The 22,694-nt window shown below is 45.2% G+C and overlaps 1 protein-coding gene across 1 annotated transcript in view; it reads left to right on the top strand.

Moving 5' to 3' along the window:
- The first annotated feature begins 558 nt into the window (after positions 1–558).
- The window catches only part of lysmd2 (LysM, putative peptidoglycan-binding, domain containing 2), a 70,754-nt gene continuing 48,618 nt past the window's right edge, over positions 559–22,694 (top strand). The window contains exon 1 of the mRNA XM_043677370.2: positions 559–992. Within this exon, the coding sequence (XP_043533305.1) occupies positions 795–992 (198 nt within the window). The 5' untranslated portion in view covers positions 559–794. The remainder of the gene's footprint in view (positions 993–22,694) is intronic.

Here is a 22,694-nt window from a genome sequence, read left to right as displayed (position 1 = left end):
GTTAGTCAGAACTCTCTGAGAGGTCAATGTCCAGAGAAGGAGTTTGCACAGAGAAAAACCTCACCACTGACCTAGAGAGCCAATCTAGGAATAAAGGGCTTTTGCCCGAAATGTCGATTTTCCTGCTCCTCGGATGCTGCCTGAACCGAGTAGGAATACTATCATAGAGACGTACAGCACAGAATCAGTCCCTTCGGTCCAACTTGTCTATGCCGACCAGATATCCCAACCTAGGTGAAAGTGAGGACTGGAGATCAGTCAAGATTAGAGTGGTGCTGGAAAAGCACACCAGGTTCCCGACTGTTAAATAATTTTCCAACCATCTCAATACACTACTTTTACTTTGATCAAGAGGGTCTGGCCTCATGCCTCAAAAGGGAGTCACAGTGGGAAAACGTTTGGGATTACAGTGACCTGGGATTTTTGCATTCACTGGAGAATGGAAGTTTAACTTCGCTTATATTTGGAGACCTCTGACAGTGCAGCACTCCTCTCCAGGCCACTGAGTAATCAGATTACATAGGACCATGGGAGGGTTTTGAACCCGAGACCCTACGTTCTCCGAGACGAACGCGTTACTCGGTGAGCCACAAACACGGAAGGTTCGGCGCTGCGTGAAGTGGCCTTTTTATCAGGGAGTTGGCGGCGGTTTTTTGCTGCAGATTCTCGGAGGGTGAGGCTCCTGTCGTCATTCAGCTGCCGCCTTCTCCATCAAAGGAGCAGCATCTCGGGCCCCGGCCTCGCCTTTAAACCACACCCCGCTTCCCCCCTCCCTCACTCCGGGGTAGGGGAGGATGTCCGAGCCGCTGCCTCCCGGGGCCGGTGGAGGGGATGAGTCGGAGGCCGAGCTGTCCCAGAGTCTGGCCCGGACCAAGACGCGCTCGTACGGCAGCACGGCGAGTGTGGCGGCCCCGCTGGCCGAGAAATACATCCAGCACCCGGTCAGCCCGAGCGACACCCTCCGAGGCCTCGCCCTGCGCTATGGAGTCACGGTGAGTCCGGGGGCCCGGGCCCGGGGCTGGGAGCGATCAGACCGAGCGCCAGGCCGACACCCCCCCCCCCAGCTCATTTCTCCCCACCACCATCATTCTCACTCTTCCCCCCCCCTCCATCATCTCACTTTTCCCCCCTCCATCATCTCACTTTTCCCCCCTCCATCATCTCACTTTTCCCCCCTCCATCATCTCACTCTTTCCCCCCTCCATCATCTCACTCCCCCCCCATCATCTCACTCCCCCCCCATCATCTCACTCCCCCCCCATCATCTCACTCCCCCCCCATCATCTCACTCCCCCCCCATCATCTCACTCCCCCCCCCATCATCTCACTCCCCCCCCATCATCTCACTCCCCCCCCATCATCTCACTCCCCCCTCCATCATCTCACTCCCCCCCATCATCTCACTCCCCCCCCCATCATCTCACTCCCCCCCCATCATCTCACTCCCCCCCCATCATCTCACTCCCCCCCCATCATCTCACTCCCCCCCATCATCTCACTCCCCCCCATCATCTCACTCCCCCCCCATCATCTCACTCCCCCCCCATCATCTCACTCCCCCCCCCATCATCTCACTCTTCCCCCGATCATCATCTCACTCTTCCCCCGATCATCATCTCACTCTTCCCCCGATCATCATCTCACTCTTCCCCCGATCATCATCTCACTCTTCCCCCGATCATCATCTCACTCTTCCCCCGATCATCATCTCACTCTTCCCCCGATCATCATCTCACTCTTCCCCCGATCATCATCTCACTCTTCCCCCGATCATCATCTCACTCTTCCCCCGATCATCATCTCACTCTTCCCCCGATCATCATCTCACTCTTCCCCCGATCATCATCTCACTCTTCCCCCGATCATCATCTCACTCTTCCCCCGATCATCATCTCACTCTTCCCCCGATCATCATCTCACTCTTCCCCCGATCATCATCTCACTCTTTCCCCGATCATCATCTCACTCTTCCCCCCATCCTCTCACTCTTTCCCCCATCCTCTCACTCTTTCCCCCATCCTCTCACTCTTTCCCCCATCCTCTCACTCTTTCCCCCATCCTCTCACTCTTTCCCCCATCCTCTCACTCTTTCCCCCATCCTCTCACTCTTTCCCCCATCCTCTCACTCTTTCCCCCATCCTCTCACTCTTTCCCCCATCCTCTCACTCTTTCCCCCATCCTCTCACTCTTTCCCCCATCCTCTCACTCTTTCCCCCATCCTCTCACTCTTTCCCCCATCCTCTCACTCTTTCCCCCATCCTCTCACTCTTTCCCCCATCCTCTCACTCTTTCCCCCATCCTCTCACTCTTTCCCCCATCCTCTCACTCTTTCCCCCATCCTCTCACTCTTTCCCCCATCCTCTCACTCTTTCCCCCATCCTCTCACTCTTTCCCCCATCCTCTCACTCTTTCCCCCATCCTCTCACTCTTTCCCCCATCCTCTCACTCTTTCCCCCATCCTCTCACTCTTTCCCCCATCCTCTCACTCTTTCCCCCATCCTCTCACTCTTTCCCCCATCCTCTCACTCTTTCCCCCATCCTCTCACTCTTTCCCCCATCCTCTCACTCTTTCCCCCATCCTCTCACTCTTTCCCCCATCCTCTCACTCTTTCCCCCATCCTCTCACTCTTTCCCCCATCCTCTCACTCTTTCCCCCATCCTCTCACTCTTTCCCCCATCCTCTCACTCTTTCCCCCATCCTCTCACTCTTTCCCCCATCCTCTCACTCTTTCCCCCATCCTCTCACTCTTTCCCCCATCCTCTCACTCTTTCCCCCATCCTCTCACTCTTTCCCCCATCCTCTCACTCTTTCCCCCATCCTCTCACTCTTTCCCCCATCCTCTCACTCTTTCCCCCATCCTCTCACTCTTTCCCCCATCCTCTCACTCTTTCCCCCATCCTCTCACTCTTTCCCCCATCCTCTCACTCTTTCCCCCATCCTCTCACTCTTTCCCCCATCCTCTCACTCTTTCCCCCATCCTCTCACTCTTTCCCCCATCCTCTCACTCTTTCCCCCATCCTCTCACTCTTTCCCCCATCCTCTCACTCTTTCCCCCATCCTCTCACTCTTTCCCCCATCCTCTCACTCTTTCCCCCATCCTCTCACTCTTTCCCCCATCCTCTCACTCTTTCCCCCATCCTCTCACTCTTTCCCCCATCCTCTCACTCTTTCCCCCATCCTCTCACTCTTTCCCCCATCCTCTCACTCTTTCCCCCATCCTCTCACTCTTTCCCCCATCCTCTCACTCTTTCCCCCATCCTCTCACTCTTTCCCCCATCCTCTCACTCTTTCCCCCATCCTCTCACTCTTTCCCCCATCCTCTCACTCTTTCCCCCATCCTCTCACTCTTTCCCCCATCCTCTCACTCTTTCCCCCATCCTCTCACTCTTTCCCCCATCCTCTCACTCTTTCCCCCATCCTCTCACTCTTTCCCCCGCCACCGTCTCACTCTCTTCCCCCGCCACCGTCTCACTCTCTTCCCCCGCCACCGTCTCACTCTCTTCCCCCGCCACCGTCTCACTCCCCCCCCATCATCTCACCCCGCATATCTTACCCCCCCCCCCCAACCTTGCCCTTTCGCACCCCACCTTGCCATCTCACACTCCACCCACCCCAACTTGCTCTGTCTTTCCTACAGCAACATTAGTTCCCTTTTCATCTCCCCACACTGACTTGGACACTTCTGTGATGTAAAGGAAGAGGTGTAAGCTTGGTAGATGACTGGGCTCCACCATTGTACAGGGCAGGAGGAGGCACACCATTGATGTTGAAGGGGCTGATGGAGTAGCAAATTAACAATACACTGTTGTCAAAGCAGTGGTTGAGGATAAGGCTGGCTATGGGACTGAGAATTGGAACAGAAATCAGACATCATGAATTCAGAGGGAAGTCCTAGCTATCTTCCCATTTGCTATCATAGAAAATAAGAGCAGGATTAGGCTGTTTGGCACTTGGAACTTGCTCCACCATTAATTCTAATCATGGCTAGTGATTGGATTCAGTCTCTCATTCCCACTTACTTCTCCATATCAGTTGACGTCTTTAACCCTAAAAACTGCATCTAATTCCTCCTCAAAAACATTCTATGTTTTGGTCTCAACCACTTTCTGTGGTTTTCCAGAGGCTCACCACTCTCAGGATGAAGACATTTCTCCTCATCTCAGTCTTAAATAGCCTACCTGATATTTGTTGACTGTGACCCCTGTTTCTGGCCTCCCCTGTAATTGGGAGCATCCTTCCTGACTTTATCCTGTCTAGTCCTGTTAGAATTTTATAGACTTCTATGAGATCCTCCTCATTCTTCTGAAATCCTAACCAATCTTCGTATGTCAGTCCTGCCATCCCAGGAATTAGTCTGGTAAACCTTTGTTGCACTCCCTCCATAGCCAGAGCATCTTCAGATAAGATGGCTAAAATTGCACCCAATACTATCTATCCTGTACTGACCAAATGCTTACAGAGACGAGTTGCAGGACCATCTCTCCAACCTTAAATAAACAGATTTAGACTTGAAATTGGTCCTGAACACTTAAAAGAATTATTAGTTAGGGTAGATCCAAGCCAAGTTGGTTTCTGCGTTCTGTTATACTGAGGCTAAATGTTTCTGTTCACCATTCAGCAGTTATTAACATGTGCCAGTGGTACTTGAATAAATGGCATCGCGTGAGAGATAAAGTAAACTACCCCTGGTTTCTCCTGACCATTGATTATTGATGATTCATTAATTTGCGACATTTGTGAGGATGATACTTGCTATGGAATGTACCCTATGGCAAGAACGTGCACATGGAGCCTTTAAATCTGTAGAGACTCGTGTGCTGCAGCTGCCACATGGTTCTGGCCAAACCAGGAAGCTTCTTTGCTCTTTTCACCTGTCATAGGTGTGCTGGAAGGGTTTGACCATGTCTGAAACCACCTTCCAAGGCCAGTGGGACTTCAACCCTGAGCATCTAGCTAAAAGATACACCAGCAGTCCTTCACCCAGTTATTGGCGATATTAGACATGGATTTCTTTTAATTGTTGAACAGTGATCTTGTGTTGAACTCAGGGCCTGCTTCCTCTATTACTTCACAGGAAGAACTGTAACTTAAATTTGTCAAATCAGATTATGCGTTTATGGCATGAAAAATGTGTTTTTAATTACTCATTTGAGGTTTTTGATGTGGGTTGGCGAGAAGTGGGATGTAGCAGTCAGGTTGTTTTTGTGATAAACAGGTTATAAGTGTAAAGTAGGACACGCGTGAATTCTGGTTGTGTGGTTATCCAGCATTTACTGGAAACTCCGTTTGGTCTTTGCCCTTGATAGCACTGATTTTCAAAACTAGATCAGAAGTATTAGCTGTCTCTAAAGTCTGAATCATGAATAGTCAGAGAAACAACTGATACATAATGTTAATTATTGACACCCTGAGATTCAAAATATTAGCAGTTTTGTAAAGCAAAGCAAGTAGTGAGGCATAGCAGACATTTTGACTCTTCAGGTTGGCCCCTTATGGCAGGTTAACTATTAGTTAATGCCCATGTATTGTTTGTGCATGCACTTAGGACTTTGTCGAGAACAAATTGGGAAATATGTCTCCCAACATGTCAAAAGCTTGGATAGAACATAGCAAACAGATTAAAACATATTTATTCCCTTAAATGCCTCTCTTGTTATTTGCCTTAACTGCTTCTTGTGGTATTATATCCCACACTCTGGATAGAGACATTTCTGGATTAGTGGTGCTGGAAGAGCACAGCAGTTCAGGCAGCATCCGAGGAGCAGTAAAATCGACGTTTCAGGCAAAAGCCCTTCATCAGGAATAAAGGCAGAGAGCCTGAAGTGTGGAGAGCTAAGCTAGAGGAGGGTGGGGGTGGGGAGAAAGTAGCATAGAGTACAATAGGTGAGTAGGGGAGGGGATGAAGGTGATAGGTCAGGGGCGGGGGGGAGGGTGGAGTGGATAGGTGGAAAAAAAGGTAGACAGGTAGGACAGGTCATGGGGACAGTGCTGAGCTGGAAGTTTGGGACTGGGGTGAGGTGGGGGAAGGGGAAATGATGAAACTGTTGAAGTCCACATTGATGCCCTGGGGTTGAACTGTTCCGAGGCGGAAGATGAGGCGTTCTTCCTCCAGTGTCTGGTGGTGAGGGAGCGGCGGTGAAGGAGGCCCAGGACCTCCATGTCCTTGGCAGAGTGGGAGGGGGAGTTGAAATGTTGGGCCACAGGGCGGTGTGGTTGATTGGTGTGGGTTTCCCGGAGATGTTCCCTAAAGCGCTCTGCTAGGAGGTGTCTAGTCTCCCCAATGTAGAGGAGACCGCATCAGGAGCAACGGTTGCAATAAATGATATTAGTGGATGTGCAGATAAAACTTTGGATGTGGAAGGCACCTTTAGGGCCTTGGATGGAAGTGAGGGAGGAGGTGTGAGCGCAGGTTTTGCAGTTCCTGCGGTGGCAGGGGAAGGTGCCAGGATGGGAGGGTGGGTTGTAGGGAGGCGTGGACCTGACCAGGTAGTCACGGAGGGAACGGTTTTTGCGGAAGGCGGAAAGGGGTGGGGAGGGAAGTATATCCCTGGTGGTGAAGTCTTTTTGGAGGTGGTGGAAATGTCGGTGGATGATTTGGTTTATGCGAAGGTTGGTAGGGTGGAAGGTGAGCACCAGGGGCGTTCTGTCCTTGTTACGTTTGGAGAGGTGGGGTCTGAGGGCGGAGCTGCGGGATGTGGACGAGATGCGTCGGAGGGCATCTTTAACCACGTGGGCATGGAAATTGTGGTCTCTAAAGAAGGAGGCCATCTGGTGTGTTCTGTGGTGGAACTGGTCCTCCTGGGAGCAGATACGACGGAGGCGGAGGAATTGGGAATACGAGATGGCATTTTTGCAAGAGGTAGGGTGGGAAGAGGTGTAATCCAGGTAGCTGTGGGAGTCGGTGGGTTTGTAAAAAAATGTCAGTGTCAAGTCGGTCGTCATTAATGGAGATGGAGAGGTCCAGGAAGGGGAGGGAGGTGTCAGAGATGGTCCAGGTAAATTTAAGGTCAAGGTGGAATGTGTTGGTGAAGTTGATGAATTGCTCAACCTCCTCGCGGGAGCACGAGGTGGTACCAATGCAGTCATCAATGTAGCGGAGAAAGAGGTGGGGAGTGGTGCCGGGGTAATTACGGAAGATCGACTGTTCTACGTAGCCAACAAAGAGACAGGCATAGCTGGGGCCCATACGTGTGCCCCTGGCTACCCCTTTGTTCTGGAGGAAGTGGGAGGATTTGATGGAGAAATTGTTAAGGGTGAGGACCAGTTCGGTCAAACGAATGAGTGTGTCGGTAGAAGGGTACTTTTGGGGACGTCGGGAGAGGAAAAAATGGAGGGCTTGGAGGCCCTGGTCATGTAGCCCTGGATGGAGATGTAGAGGGGTTGGATATCCATGGTGAAGATGAGACGTTGGGGGCCGGGGAAACGGAAGTCTTGGAGGAGGTGGAGGGCGTGGGTGGTGTCTTGAACTTATGTGGGGACTTCCTGGACTAGGGGGAATAGGACGGTGTCGAGGTAGGTAGAGATGAGTTCAGTGGGGCAGGAGCATGCTGAGACAATGGGTCGGCCAGGGTGGTCAGACTTGGGAAGGAGGTAGAACCGGGCAGTGCGGGGTTCCTGGACTATGAGGCTGGAAACTGTGGGTGGGAGATCTCCTGAGGTGATGAGGTTCTGTATGGTCTGGGAGATGATGGTTTGGTGATGGAGGGGTGGGGTCATGGTCGAGGGGACGGTAGGAAGAGGTGTCCTCGAGTTGGTGTTTGGCTTCAGCGATGTAGAGGTCAGTGCGCCAGACTACCACTGCGCCCCCTTTATCTGCTGACTTGATGGTGAGGTTGGGATTGGAGCAGAGGGATTGGAGGGCTGCGCGTTGTGAGGGTGAGAGGTTGGAGTGGGGGAGGGGGGTAGACAGGTTGAGGCGGTTAATGTCCCAGCGGCAGTTGGAAATGAAGAGGTCGAGGGCAGGTAATAGGCCTGCGCGGGGTGTCCAGGTGAATGCAGTGTGTTGGAGGTGGACAAAGGGGTCCTCGGAGAGAAATTTCTCCCCAGTCTGTTAGATTGATCAAGTCAGTTTATATTTCAGACCACTAGGTTTGGATTTCTGCAAGAACATAAATGGTTACAACACAGAAAAAGACTATTCAGCCTGTCCTGTCCATGATAGCTGTCTGTAAGAACTGATCAGCTCATCCTACTCATCTGCCTTTCCCCCAAAGCCCTGCAACTATTTTCTCTTCAGGTAATTAGCCAATTCTCTAATTAAAGCCGCAATTGATGCTGGCTCCACCGCAATCCCAGGTAATGCATTCCAAATTCTATCCATGTGCTGTGAAAAATATGTTGTCTCTGGCTGTCCTGTATGTCTCTGCATAGAATTAAAGATTTTAATCATGTTGTTCATCAACCTTTTACTTCAAAAAGTCTGAATTTTTTTAAGAAGATGGCCCTTTCCATTTTTAGAGATTATTTTATGTATCGATGTTAAAGGGAGAGTTTCAATTGCTGTATTACCCAGTTGAGTTTTGTAAGTCGGTGTTCCAACTTGCTGGATGTTCAAGCTACCATAAATATTTTAGATGATGAAGGCAATTCTGGATAACCATTAAAAATGCTATCATTTGAATTTCCTCCACTTTTCACATGTATGCTTATTGAATGGGGTAACAGTCTTGTGGTTGACAAACTATATGTTGTTCAAGCTCCTTTTACAAAACCACAGAATATATTGAATTCCATTGGTTCCCTTTGAGCCACAGCCTCCAGCTCTGATTTCACTTCTTTTTGTCTGGAGTAATGGTGAGGTTAGCAGGCAATTCCTTAATGTGGTAATGTGTTGGTCCCTTAGCAAGTGCAGCACTTTTACCAAGTTGTGTCCATGCTGTGTGGCCAGGTCCTTGGTGGAGCAAGTGAAAAGACTTTTAACAGGTGATTCCACTGCTTGGACCAGTCTAGGGGTGCCCTCCAGTGAAGTCTGGATAGAGTGTGCGACATCATCCTTGTGCCCTGCACAACTGGAGCAGGCAATGAAGGGATGAATTAGTTCCTGAGGAATTGGGAGAATGTGAGCAGCCTTTTGAGGAGGAGAAATCATTGTAAGTGACAGAGCTCAGCTGTGTCGTGTGTGACAAACCTGACAGGACACGATTGACAACTGGTTCAAGTTGATGACAACTGGGTACAGCAGACCATAAAAAAGCAGCATGGTGGCTCAGTGGTTGATACTGATGCCTCATAGCACCAGGGATCTGGATTCGGTTCCAGCCTTGGACTGTCTGTGTGGAGTTTGCACATTCTCCCTGCGTCTGCGTGGGTTTCCTCCCCAGTCCAAAGATGTGCAGATTAGGTGGATTGGCCATGCTCAATTGCCCCATAGTGTCCAGGGATGTGTAGGCTAGGTGGATTAGCCATGAGAAATGCAGGGTTATGAGGATAAAGCAGGAGGGTGAGTCTGGGTGGGATGCTGTTTGAAGGGTCTGTGTGGACTCAGTGGGCCAAATGGCCTGCTTCCACACTGTAGGGTTTCTATTTAATTTTATGATTCCCTCCTTCGTCATACATCCCAGCACTTATTATCTAACCAGTCCAAGAGGTGTTTTATTTTCTAAGTATTCAAATTTGCATTAAATTAGAAAGTAAACCCAACCTTTGCTGGCTGCATTTAATAATGAAACATAGATTATTTTAATGCCTATTTTGTGATTCTAATGATTTAATCTTATGCCCATAAACCCCATCCTATCAGTTCAAATGTCTCATAACTATCATAGACTAAATTACAACCTAGGTCAGCACTTTGTCAGAAATAAATTGAAAGGTTTAAACTTTAAGTGGAGCTTTATCTTTTTGGTTAGACTGTTGTTTGTGCTAGCTTTATGCGTAGGCTACCTATACTTGATTCATGGCAACATCTCATATGAGAGGTTTATATGTTAATGTCTTGTTGCAGACCTATTTAGCGATTGACTGCAATTGATTATTAGAAGCCAGTGAGTTAAGGATAAAGGGAATTAGGAGGAGGGATTTGAGATTTGCATCTCTGGGTTCAGATAATTATTGTAAATGTAACTACTGCTATACATTAATATTTAGTCTATGTACAATATCAATGTTAACCAAACTCTTTCTGTGTGTTTTGGGGGTTATACCTTTCCTTGATTGTCATTTACCAATGAGCTTAAGCATTTACTGTACAATGGCAGACATGCAGAGGCTCCTTGAGATAATGTCATCGCAGCAGCTTTAAATGATAAAGCATTGCATAACTGTATATGAAAACAACTTAGTCTGTATGATTATAAAGTAGCCAGAAGCCACTTTAGTACTCAGTGTTACTAAGTACTAAATTCCAATGTGATTGGATAAATCAACATTTTAGCACATATGGTGGCTTTGAATTATCAGGAGTGAACTATATAACAGGATCTTTGTAATCATTAGGGAATCAACTTGTCATGAAAGGCATATTAGAAAGATAGTATTTTAAGTGAATTCCTAATTTATAATGGCATACTTAATAATCTTATATCAGGTGCTGGTCATTTTAGTGTTTTGTAGATTTATACTGTCAGATGGGAATATTGCTAACTTGCAGTTAGATGATTTTGTTTTGAATGTGTTATTTAAATGTCAATTTTGGTGGGGCCTGCTTTCCTTCCAGCGATTCTTTGTCCCTTAATTAAATAACCAAAAGTTGAGATTTATTACCCCATAAAAGGCACTTTGCAACTGGTGTTACAGTAGGACTCACGATATTTCAGAATCTGCTGGGGGCTGTTTCACTTACTTTCAGGAAAATGTAATAGTCATACAGCACAGAAACAGACCCTTCAGTCCAACTTGTCCATGCCAACCAGAAATCTTAAATAAATCTCATCCCATTTGCCAGTGTTTGGCCCATATCCATCTCAACCCTTCCTATTTGTATACCCATCCAGATGTTGTAATTGTACCAGCCTTCACCACTTCCCCTGGCAGCTCATTCCATACATGTACCACCCTTTGTGTGAAAAAGTTGCCACTTATGCCCCTTTTAAATCTTTCCACTCTCACCTTAAACCTATGTCCTCTAGTTTTGGACTCCCCACCCTGGGGAAAAGACCTTGTGTATTTACCCTATTCGTGCACATGATTTTATAAACTTCTATAAGATCACACCTCGGCCTCCAATGCTCCAGGGAAAACAGCCCCAGCCTATTCAGCCTCTCCCAATAGCTCAAACCCTCCAACTCTGACAACATTCTTGAAAATTTTTTCTGAACCCTTTTAAGTTTAACGACATCTTTCCATTAGTGGCCGAACCAATGTCTTTTATAGCTGCAACATGACCTCCTATACTCAGCACACTGATCAATAAAGGAAAGCATACCAAACGCCTTTTCCACTATCCTTTCTAACTGCAACACAATTTTCAAGGAGCTATGAACCTGCTCTCCGAGGTCTCTTTGTTCAGCAACACTCCCCAGGACCTTACCATTAAGTGTATAAGTTCTGCTCTGATTTTCTTTTAGGAACATGATTGTTGATCTTTCTTAGTCTTTGTGTTTTACAAAATTAACATGATTTATGTCTGGTTGTAATCACAAATTAATACAATTAGTAAGTTAATTGACCACCCAATTTAGGATGAATCTTTATTTTAATGGTTATAGGCACTCAATTGTTTGCTTATAAAGCCGGTGTGCAGTTGAAAAATATGCCAATCATCCCGAAAGTTGTGGATGTTGTAATTTTACAGTTAAATCAACATAGTCAGGGGCATAACAAAATAGAAAATATGGGAAACTCTCAGCACAGTCAAGCAGCATCAGTAACGAGACAATGAATCATAGAGTCATACAGCACGGAAACAGATCCTTCCATCCAAACGGGTCCATGCTGACCAAGTTTCCCAAACTAAACTAATCCCGCTTGCCTGCATTTGGCCCAAATTCCTCTAAACCTGTCCTGTTCATACACCTGTCCAAATGTCTTTTAAATGTTGTAATTCTACCTGCATTCACACTTCCTCTTATCAAGTTCCCTTCTTGAGATTCTTCCATGCTTGATGCAACTGCAATACGCCAATTTCTGTGAACAGTCACAATTTATTTCAGCAAGTACAAGCTTCTGGAGGATCACTTAACACTCTTCGCGATGCCTGCAGAGCGTGTCAATTGAGGCTCCCTGATCAAGAGAACCATCCTCCCTTTATACAGGGTTTTGCATCACAATCAGTCATGCATGCAAAATACAACCCCCTGCCCCTCCTCCGTAGTCACATGCCACCCAAAAGCATTATAAAATGATTAGGTTAGTCCTTTAAATTGTAGTGTTTACCGAGTATGATTAGATTGTCACATCCTGCCTGCCAGACAGAAAAACACTCCGCCCCCCCGAACATCCAATTTCTTACATGTCAGCAGAACAAATTAACCCTTTAACATCTCACTCTGGCACTTCATTCCACAAAGAAACTACCCTCTGTGTGAGTTCCGAAGGGTCACATTGTACTTTATGTTAATTGCATTTCTCTATACACAGATGCTGCCAAACCTGCTGAGGTTCTCCAGCACTTTTGCTTTTTATTTTTCAGAAGTTTGCCACTCGTGTTGATGTGTCATAGGGCTTTCTGATGGTGCACGAGTTGTTTTTCCCTTTGAACAATTGGCTTGCAATTGCTATGCATGTTCTTGTTTCTTGCATAGTTTTATTACAGCACGGAGGCTATAAATAGCGGTTGAGGGACCATAAATGTAAGACAGTCATAATTAAATTCAACAGGGAATTCAGGACCAACTACTTATCCAATGAGTGGTTTGAATAAAAAAAAACTCATTGTCACATGGAGAGGTTGAATAAGATACTGTAGATGCATTTCGGTGGAAGCTAGAGGTAATACAAACCGACTAGGAATAGAAGGATATGTTGATGGGATTAGATGAAGTCCAGTAGAAGGAGGTTGATGGGATGTATAAAAACCAGAATGGAGCTGGCGCTGAATGGCCAATGTGTTATGAACATTCACAAAGTTTTTGAAACAACTGTGTCTGAAGCTTTATACAAACCTATGAAGAAAAGACAGGCCAGCTGTTCCTGTATGTCTTTCCCATAGTGTCATAGTGTAACTCCTCACCCTCCTCCAACTTGACAGTCTCCCATGAGAGACAAAAAACAACTTGCCAGAGAACCTTAGACTAACCGAGAAATTAGTCGGTTAGTCTAAGGTGATCAATCACAAAAATAGAGAGTTTTTTTTTAAACATGGTGAGTTATGATGTGCACAGCCTAAAAGGGTGTGGAAGCAAATTCAGCAGAACCTTTCAAAGGGAAATTCATTTCTGCTTGAAAGGAAAAAAGTGGAAAGCTGGTGTGGGGGGAATAGAAGAATGAGACTAATTGATCTTTCAAAGTGTTGGCATTGCTATAATGAGTGAGTGGTGCTATGCTCAAGTTTCTGAATCCTGCATTAGCAATCTGTCTCATTCCAGAGTGACCCCTCTAAGTTTTATACACAGTTATGTTAGCCAATCTCAAGGACACATCCAGCTCTATTTAAATTGTGAGTACACTGTGAACTGGTATTTTGTTTTGGGTTGAAGATAAATATCGCTTTTTGTGCAATCAGAAAATACTTCAACATTGCTGTAGTAAATTGCAGTTATGATTGATTATCATTACAAAATTTAGTATCCTCTTCCATAATATTCTTACCTTTTATTGTAGTTCCCTCTTCTCTCTTTACTCATTCACCAATTGTTATTTTAAAATGGTGCCCCTGATTCTGGAGCTATCACTCTTATGTTTTCTAGTAGCATAGATGCCAGTTGTGCAGTTATACTGCTGGCTGTGCTTTACCTTCCTAGCAAGTGAACTATTCATTGATGTTAAAATATCTGTTAAAGTTTCAACTTTAGCAAAATGTTCATGTGACAGGCAGGTTGGGAACATTTTTTGACCCCTTGCTTTACATGAACTGCATTATACTCTGCAAAGACTGCTTTCATTCATGTTACATCATATTGTTTGCTTTAATACAAAGCTAAAACTGATTATTGCAAAACTATGTAGTGTTAAGATTATAAGTCATTAATTTTGCATTAAGAATTGCCCATACCTGTCATTCCCAGTGAATGTCATCACATTCTCTTGCAGAAAATTAATAGCATCTCAATGTGCTACAGAGCAGGACAGATGGCAGTGCTATGATGTCATGGTATCTTGTGCTACTTGCAAACGTACATCTCCAGTCTAGTGGTTTTCACTGCTGTGGTGCTAACATTGTACGAATATAACTCAGTGACTGCGTAACAATGCAGCATTTAAGTAGTAAATATTCGGATTTACTTCCAAATGGTGATGTAGTCTCATCAACAACTGCAAAGTGGTTACACACATTTTGTAAACTGGACGCTGTATATTTTTTTGTAGATAATATGCACTGTTCTTGAACCATTGTGTTTTCATATTTAGTGATTCCTCTTTTATGTGGCACTGGTGTTTTCGACTTAAAATAAATTAGATGGTGCTTTGTATTGTTAAAGTTTACTCTGTGGGAAGCAAGGGAAGTGATTGTTGGGCCCCTTGCTGAGATATTTGTATCATCGATAGTCACAGGTGAGGTGACAGAAGACTGGAGGTTGGCTTACGTGATAACACTATTTAAGAAGGTTAGTAAGGACAAGCCAGGGAACAATAAACTGGTGAGCCTGACGTTCGTGGTGGGCAAGTTGTTGAAGGGAATCCTGAGGGACAGGATTTACATGTATTTGGAAAGACAAGGACTGACTCGGGATAGTCAGCATGGCTTTGTACGTGGGAAATCATTTCTCACGAACTTGATTGAGTATTTTGAAGAAGTAACAAAGAGGATTGATGAGGGCAGAGTGGTGGACGTGATCTATATGGACTTCAGTAAGGCATTGGTCAAAGTTCTTAAAGGGAGACTGGTTAGCAAGGTTAGATCACATGGAATACAGAAAGAACTAGCCATTTGGATACAGAGCAAGCTCGAAGGTAGAAGACACAAGGTGGTGATGGAGGGTTGCTTTTCAGACTGGAGGCCTGTGACCAGTGGAGTGCCACAAGGATCAGTGTTGGTCCACTACTTTTCATCATTTATATAATTGATTTGGACGTGAACTTGGAAGGTACAGTTAGTAAGTTTGCTGATGACACCAAAATTGGAGGTGTAGTGGACAACAAAGAAGGTTACCTCCGAGTACAACGGGATCTTGATCAGATGGGCCAATGAGTTGAGGAATGGCAGATGGAGCTTAATTTAGATAAATGCTAGGTGCTACATTTTGGAAAAACAAATCAGAGCATTACGCTTAATGGCAAGGTCTTTGGGAGTGTTGCTGATCAAAGAGACCTTGGAGTGCTGGTTCATAGCTCCTTAAAAGTAGAGTAGCAGATATTTAGGATAGTGAAGAAGGCACTTAGTATGCTTTCCTTTGTTGATCAGAGCTTTGAGTACAGGAGTTGGGAGGTCATGTTGCAACTGTACAGGACATTTGGTTAGGCCACTGTTGGAATATTGCGTGCAATTCTGGTCTCCTTCCTATCGGAAAGATGTTGTGAAACTTGAAAGGGTTCAGAAAAGATTTACAAGGATGTTGCCAGGGTTGGAGGATTTGAGCTATAGGGGGAGGCTGAACAGGCTGGGGCTATTTTCCCTGGAGTTTCGGAGGCTGAAGGGTGGCCCTCATAGAGGTGTATAAAATCATGAGGGGCATGGGTAGGGTAAATAGACAAGGTCTTTTCCCTGGGTTGTGGTAGTCTAGAACTAGAGGGCATAGGTTTAGGGTGGGAGTGGAAAGATATAAAAGGGACCTAAAGGGTAGCTTTTTGACAACGAGGGTGGTGCATGTTTGGGATAAGGTGGTGGAGGCTGGTACAATTGCAGCATTTAAAAGGCATCTGGATGGGTATATGAATAGGAAGGGTTTAGAGGGATATGGGCCCGGTACTAGCAGGTGGGACTAGATTGGGTTGGGATATCTGGTCGGCATGGACAAGTTGGACTGAAGGGTCTGTTTCCTTGCTGTAGATCTCTATGACTCTGGAGTAAAACATTTGACATTTAGTTTCATATATAATTGGCACATGTTTTCAGGTGTTAGTTAGTAAAGCTAGAATATTTGAAACTGAGAGCATAAATTGTCAATTGAATGTTGTTTTAAAATTGGTTGTAAGCTTCTAAAGCTTAATTGGAAGAACTTCTGAAATGTGTCACTGAAGTCACTCATCTTCCTTACATCGACGCAACTTCATTTAATCCAGTGGCTTTCTTGGAAATGACAGTCCAAAGATTTTACTTTCAGGTTGGCTACACAATCAGATTGCAACACGCTGACATTATTTTGTTTTTAATGGTGGTGCAGTTCATCAATGAAAATTGATTTAAATAGCTCACCATGAAGCTAAATAATAATCAACAAGTAACATGTTGTAAAATTGAGTTGATGAACTTTTTTTTAATATCAGTTGCTGCTATTTACCTTGGTGTGAATAGTTCAGGAAACCAGATCTTAATTTTCAGACAAGGAGGCAGTCGATAAAGTATTGTAAGGCCAATTTATTAAGCTACAGAAGTTACACTTCATAAATGAAGGCAATTTGCATCTTTGCTCTTGGTTCAGATGGTTCCTGCTTTCCCACTAATGCGAGTGATAAGGTGGCTCACAATTCCATTTTCCTCTCCCCGTGTCATCTTTAAATTTATCCAAGTCAGTTCCTTTTGTCCAATGAAACCAGTGGTTCATCCCATATTCTAATATACCTGTGCAATTATTAGTTAATAAATATCTACTTCCACTTCCGATTGGTCCTGATATTTCATCTAAGGATTAATTCATTAGTCATGATTACTTGACCTTGAGTATACACCAGACAACATGTTCTTGAGCAGCCTTTTTTTGTGTGTATTCACAGAAGGGGATGTCACTGGCTGGGCCAGTATTGATAGCCCACCCCTAATTGCAAACAGAATGCATTGGTGAGCTACATTGTTGAAAAACTGCAGTCCATGGAGTATGTGTGCACCCATTATGATGTTTAAGACAAAGTTCCAGGATTTAGACCCAGTGATAATAAAGGAACAGCCATGTAATTCAAAGTTAGGCTTAGAAGGGAGCTTGCAGGTTCCCATACATCTTTGACTGGCATGCCCTTCTCGATATTGGAGGTCACTGGTTTTAGAAAATGCTATCTAAGGAGTTTTGGTAAATTTCTACAGCGCATTTTGTAGTTGGTACATAAACTGATGAACGTTGTCAGCACTTGATGGAGTGAATGTTGAGGGTGTTCATCTTTCCGAATGCTGACTTAACATGCTGTAGGCATTTATTGCTAACTTGGTTGGATGTGGTATGTCACGTTTCTGGAGCAGGTGAGATTTGAATCCAGACTTTCCCGTCCAGAAGTAAGGACACTGCCACTGTGGGGTGCCAGTCAAGCAGGCTACTTTGTCCTGGATTGTGTTGAGCTTCCTGAATGTTGTTGGAGCTGCACACTTCCAGGTAAATGGAAAGTATTTCATCACACTCCTGACCTAAATGTGATGGATGGTGGACAGGTTTTGAGGAGGTGAGTTATTCCGTGAGAATTCCCAGATTTGCTCTTGTAGCCACAGTATTTACATGGTTAGTCCAGGTCAGTTTCTGGTCCGTGGTAATCCCCTAAATGTTGATAGTGGGAACTCAGTGATGGTGATACAATTGTATGTAAAGGGGTTATGGTTGGATTTCCTCTTTTTGGAAATGTTCGGTGTTGGGTACCTGTGTGGCGTAAGAATCATGCAGCGCAGAAACAGACCCTTTGGTTCAACAAGCTTATGCTGACCATAATCCTAAACGAAACTAGTTCCACCTGCCTGCTCCTGGCCAATATCCCTCCAAATATTTCCTATTCATGTATTTATCCAATTGTCTTTTAAACGTTGTAACTGTACCCACATCCACCACTTCCTCAGGAAGTTCATTCCACACACAAACTACACTCTGTGTAAGCAAAAAAGATGCTTATGTCCTCTTTAAATCTTTCTCTTCTCGACTGAAAAATATGCTCCTAGTCTTGAAAAGACAATTGCCATTAACTCTATCTATCTATATAAAATTCTGAGGTCGCCCCTCAACCTCCTATGCTCCAGACTATTCAGCGTTTCTTCCATACCCAGCAACATGAATGTTGTTCAGGCCTTATTGTATATGGACATGGCTTACTTCAGTGTCTGAGGAGTTGTGCATTTGTTGCTATTGTTACTTTCTTCCTAGATAGACATCTGGGCTGACTGACGCCTTTCCCCCATTAGGGAAGTTATAGTTCCAAAATTCTACAAAACGCATTCTGTTTTTCTGTTACATTTTGACCAAAGTTTGTGATGGAGATCAGACACTTATTCTATTACTTATTCCTATTCACGTTATACATTCTTGTGACAATGTAGCTTTGGCTGACTTAATTCCTGCTTGCAAGTTAGAGGACTTTTCCAGAAAGTGCACATCTGAGGTTAGCTCTGTATCTCTCATGAGCTCATTCAGGATGCTTTTAGAAGTATACATTGAATATCATTGCAGAAGTATTACCATGGTTGTAACATTCCATTTCCTTTCTATGTCACGAGTGGATGTGCCCTGGTGTTTCTCTATATTTTAGTCCAGATACTTTTTCACTCAGTGGAGTGAATACTAGTTAATAAGTAGGAAGAGCGGGAGCGACGACCAGGGCACTGCCAGTAATATATCTGGGCAGTGGCTGAACCCGAGACACTACATGTGTTATATCTCCCCCCCCCCCCATCTCCTCTAGCTAAAAATAGGACTCTGGTTTGTTAAGGTAAGGATTTTCTATTTCTTTATCAGTGAATGGTTAAAAATGTACTTTTTATGGTTTATCTATTAATTGGTTTTTAGAAAAAGACTATAGCAGAGAGTATCAGAAAGTATTTTAACTCAAACCTATACAAAGTAATAAAGTAATTAACTAAGCAGAGGCTGGGCAGGTGATGTGCTGTAGCTGTATGATGTGGGAGCTGGCTGATCCCATTGTGAACGGCAGTGACCCCATCTGCAGCAAGTGTTGGTTGCTGGAAGAACTCCGGCTCAGAGTTGATGATCTGGAATCTGAGCTTCAAACACTGCTGCACATCCAGGAGGGGGAGAATTACCTGGACGCTTTGTTTCAGGAGGCAGTCACACCTGGGGGATTAAGTAATTCACATTCAGTTAGTGATCAGGGACATCAGAGTGTGACTGTAAGTGAGGCAGGCAGGGGGATCTTGAGTTCAGGAGTGCAGGAGCCTCAGCCCTTGACCTTGTCCAACAGGTATGAGATTCTTGCTCCCTATACGGATGAGGAAAAGAGCTCTGGACAAGATAAGCCAGCTGATCACGGCACCATGGTGCAGAAGGCCATTCAAGAAGGGGGAGCAAAAAGACAAGTAGTTGTTATAGGGGATTCTATAATTAGGGGGACAGATGGTATCCTATGCAAGCCGGATTGGGAGTCTCGCATGGTGTGTTGCCTGCCCGGTGTCAGGGTGCAGGACATCTCTGACTGGCTTGAAAGGATATTGGAGTAGGAGGGGGAGGATCCAGTTGTTGTCCACGTTGGGACTAACAACATAGGCAAAGCTAGGGTGGAGGACCTGTTTGGGGATTATCAAGCACTAGGAAGGAAATTGAAGTACAGGTCCTCAAGGGTCATAATCTCCGCATTACTGCCCGAGCCACGTGCCGATTGGCATAGGGATAAGAAAATTAGGGAAGTAAACACGTGGCTATGGGATTGGTGTGGGAAAGAGCCATTCCATTTCATAGAGCATTGGCATCAGTTTTGGAACCGGGGGGATCTGTACCATTGGGACGGTCTCCACCTGAACCGATCTGGTACCAATGTTCTAGCGAAGAGGATAAATAGGGTGGTCAGTAGGACTTTAAACTTCTGAGTTGGGGGGAAAGGGAAAGTGAAAGCGACAGGGAGTATGGAGTTAAATGGAAAGATAAGCAGGAGGATAGCATGTGTGCAGGTGGATTTAACCTTGAGGCCGATTAGGAATGTAACAAAAAGGAAGGATAACTTAGGACATCTTATTACTTCCAATATCTCTAATGATAAGAATGTTAGCATTAAGGCACTTTACCTGAATGCTCATAGCATTCGTAACAAAGTAGATGAACTAACGGCACAGTTCATCGTGAATGATTATGATGTGGTAGGCATCACAGAGAGATGGTTGCAGGGGGTTCAGGACTGGCAGTTAAACATCCAAGGATTTACAACTTATCAAAAAGATAGGGAGGTGGGCAGAGGGGGCGGGGTGGCCTTGTTAGTTAAGAACAAAATTAAATCTATGGCACTGAATGACAGGGTTGGATGATGTGGAGTCTGTGTGGGTGGAATTGAGGAACCACAAAGGCAAAAAAACCATAATGGGAGTTATGTACAGACTTCCTAACAGTGGTCAGGACCAGGGGTGCAACATGTACTGGGAAATAGAGAAGGCATGTCAGAAAGGCAAGGTCACGGTGATCATGGGGGACTTCACTATGCAGGTGGACTGGGTAAATAATGTTGCCAGTGGATCCAAAGAAAGGGAATTCTTGGAATGCTTACAGGATGGCTTTTTGGAACAGCTTGTCATGGAGCCCACAAGGGAGCAGGCTATTTTGGACCTAGTGCTATGTAATGAATCGGACTTTATAAAAGATGTTAAAGTAAGGGAACACTTAGGAAGCAGCGATCATAATATGGTCGAGTTCAGTCTGCAGTTTGAAAGAGAGAAGGCAAAATCAGATGTAATGGTGTTACAGTTAAACAAAGGTAATTATGAGAGGAATGAGAGAGGAACTGACTTGAAGTAGAGCCTAGCAGGGAAGACAGTAGAGCAAAAATAGGAGTTTGTGGGTATAATTGAGGACACAGTACAGAGGTTCATCCCCAAGAAAAGAAAGATTATCCGGGGAGGGATTAGACAGCCACGGCTGATAAAGGAAGTCAGGAAATGTATCAAAGAAAAAGAGAGATCCTATAAAGTGGCCAAGAGCACTGAGAAATCAGAAGATTGGGAAGGCTACAAAACAAACAGAGGATAACAAAGAGAGAAATAAGGAAGGAGAGGATCAAATATGAAGGTAGGCTAGCCAGTAATATTAGAAATGATAGTAAAAGTTTCTTTCAATATATAAGAAACAAATGACAGGCAAAAGTAGACATTGGGCCTCTTCAAACTGATGCTGGAAGGCTAGTGATGGGAGATAAGGAAATAGCTGGAGAACTTAATAAGTACTTTGCGTCAGTCTTGACAGTGGAAGACATGAGTAATATCCCAGCAATTAAAGGGAGTAAGGGGGCTGAGTTGAGTATGGTTGCCATTACAAAAGAGATAGTGCTAGAAAAGCTAAAAGGTCTTAAAATTGACAAATCTCCTGGCCCCGATGGGCTACATCCTAGAGTTCTGAGGGAGGTGGCTAAGGAAATAGCGGAGGTGTTGGTTGAGATCTTTCACAAGTCACTGGAGTCAGGGAAAGTCCCGGATGATTGGAAGACCGCTGTTGTAACCCCATTGTTCAAGAAAGGATCAAGACAAAAGATGGAAAATTATAGGCCAATTAGCCTAACCTCAGTTGTTGGTAAAATTCTAGAATCCATCGTTAAGGATGAGGTTTCTAAATTCTTGGAAGAGCAGGGTCGGATTAGAACAAGTCAACATGGATTTAGTAAGGGGAGGTCGTGCCTGACAAACCTGTTAGAATTCTTTGAAGAGGAGACAAGTAGGTTAGACCAGGGAAACCCAGTGGATGTGGTCTACCTAGACTTCCAAAAGGCCTTTGATAAGATGCCACACGGGATGCTGCTGAGTAAGGTGAGGGCCCATGGTGTTCGAGGTGAGCTACTGGCATGGATTGAGGATTGGCTGTCTGACAGAATGCAGAGAGTTGAGATAAGAGGTTCTTTTCCGGAATGGCAGCCGGTGACCAGTGGTGTCCCACAGGGTTCAGTGTTGGGGCCGCAGCTGTTCATGTTATATATTAATGATCTGGATGAAGGGACTGGGGGCATTCTAGCGAAGTTTGCCGATGATACGAAGATAGGTGGACAGGCAGGTAGTACTGAGGAAGTGGGGAGGCTGCAGGTTGAATCCGTGATTAAGAAAGAGAATGCAATGTTGTCATTTATCTCAAGAGGGTTGGAATATAAAAGCAGCAATGTGCTACTGAGACTTTATAAAGCTCTGGTTAGGCCCCATTTGGAGTACTGTGTCCAGTTTTGGGCCCCACACCTCAGGAGGGACATACTGGCACTGGAGCGTGTCCAGCGGATATTCACATGGATGGTCCCTGGAATGGTAGGTCGAACATACGAGGAACAGCTGAGGATCCTGGGATTGTACTCATTGGAGTTTAGAAGGTTAAGGGGAGATCTAATAGAAACTTGCAAGATAATACATGGCTTGGAAAGGGTGGACCTAAGAAATTGTTTCCGTTAGGCGGGAAGACTAGGACCCGTGGGCACAGCCTTAAAATTAGAGGGGGTCAATTCAGAACAGAAATGCGGAGACATTTCTTCAGCCAGAGAGTGGTGGGCCTGTGGAATTCATTGCCGCGGAGTGCGGTGGAGGCCGGGACGCTAAATGTCTTCAAGGCAAAGATTGATAAATTCTTGATGTCACAAGGAATTAAGGACTATGGGGAGAATGTGGGTAAGTGGAGTTGAAATG

The sequence above is a fragment of the Chiloscyllium plagiosum genome, unplaced genomic scaffold (genome assembly GCF_037043375.1).
Source record: "Chiloscyllium plagiosum isolate Xiang-an unplaced genomic scaffold, Cpla_swu_hap1 HiC_scaffold_39, whole genome shotgun sequence".
Lineage (NCBI taxonomy): Eukaryota > Metazoa > Chordata > Chondrichthyes > Orectolobiformes > Hemiscylliidae > Chiloscyllium > Chiloscyllium plagiosum.
This window is presented reverse-complemented; position numbering and strand designations above follow the sequence as displayed.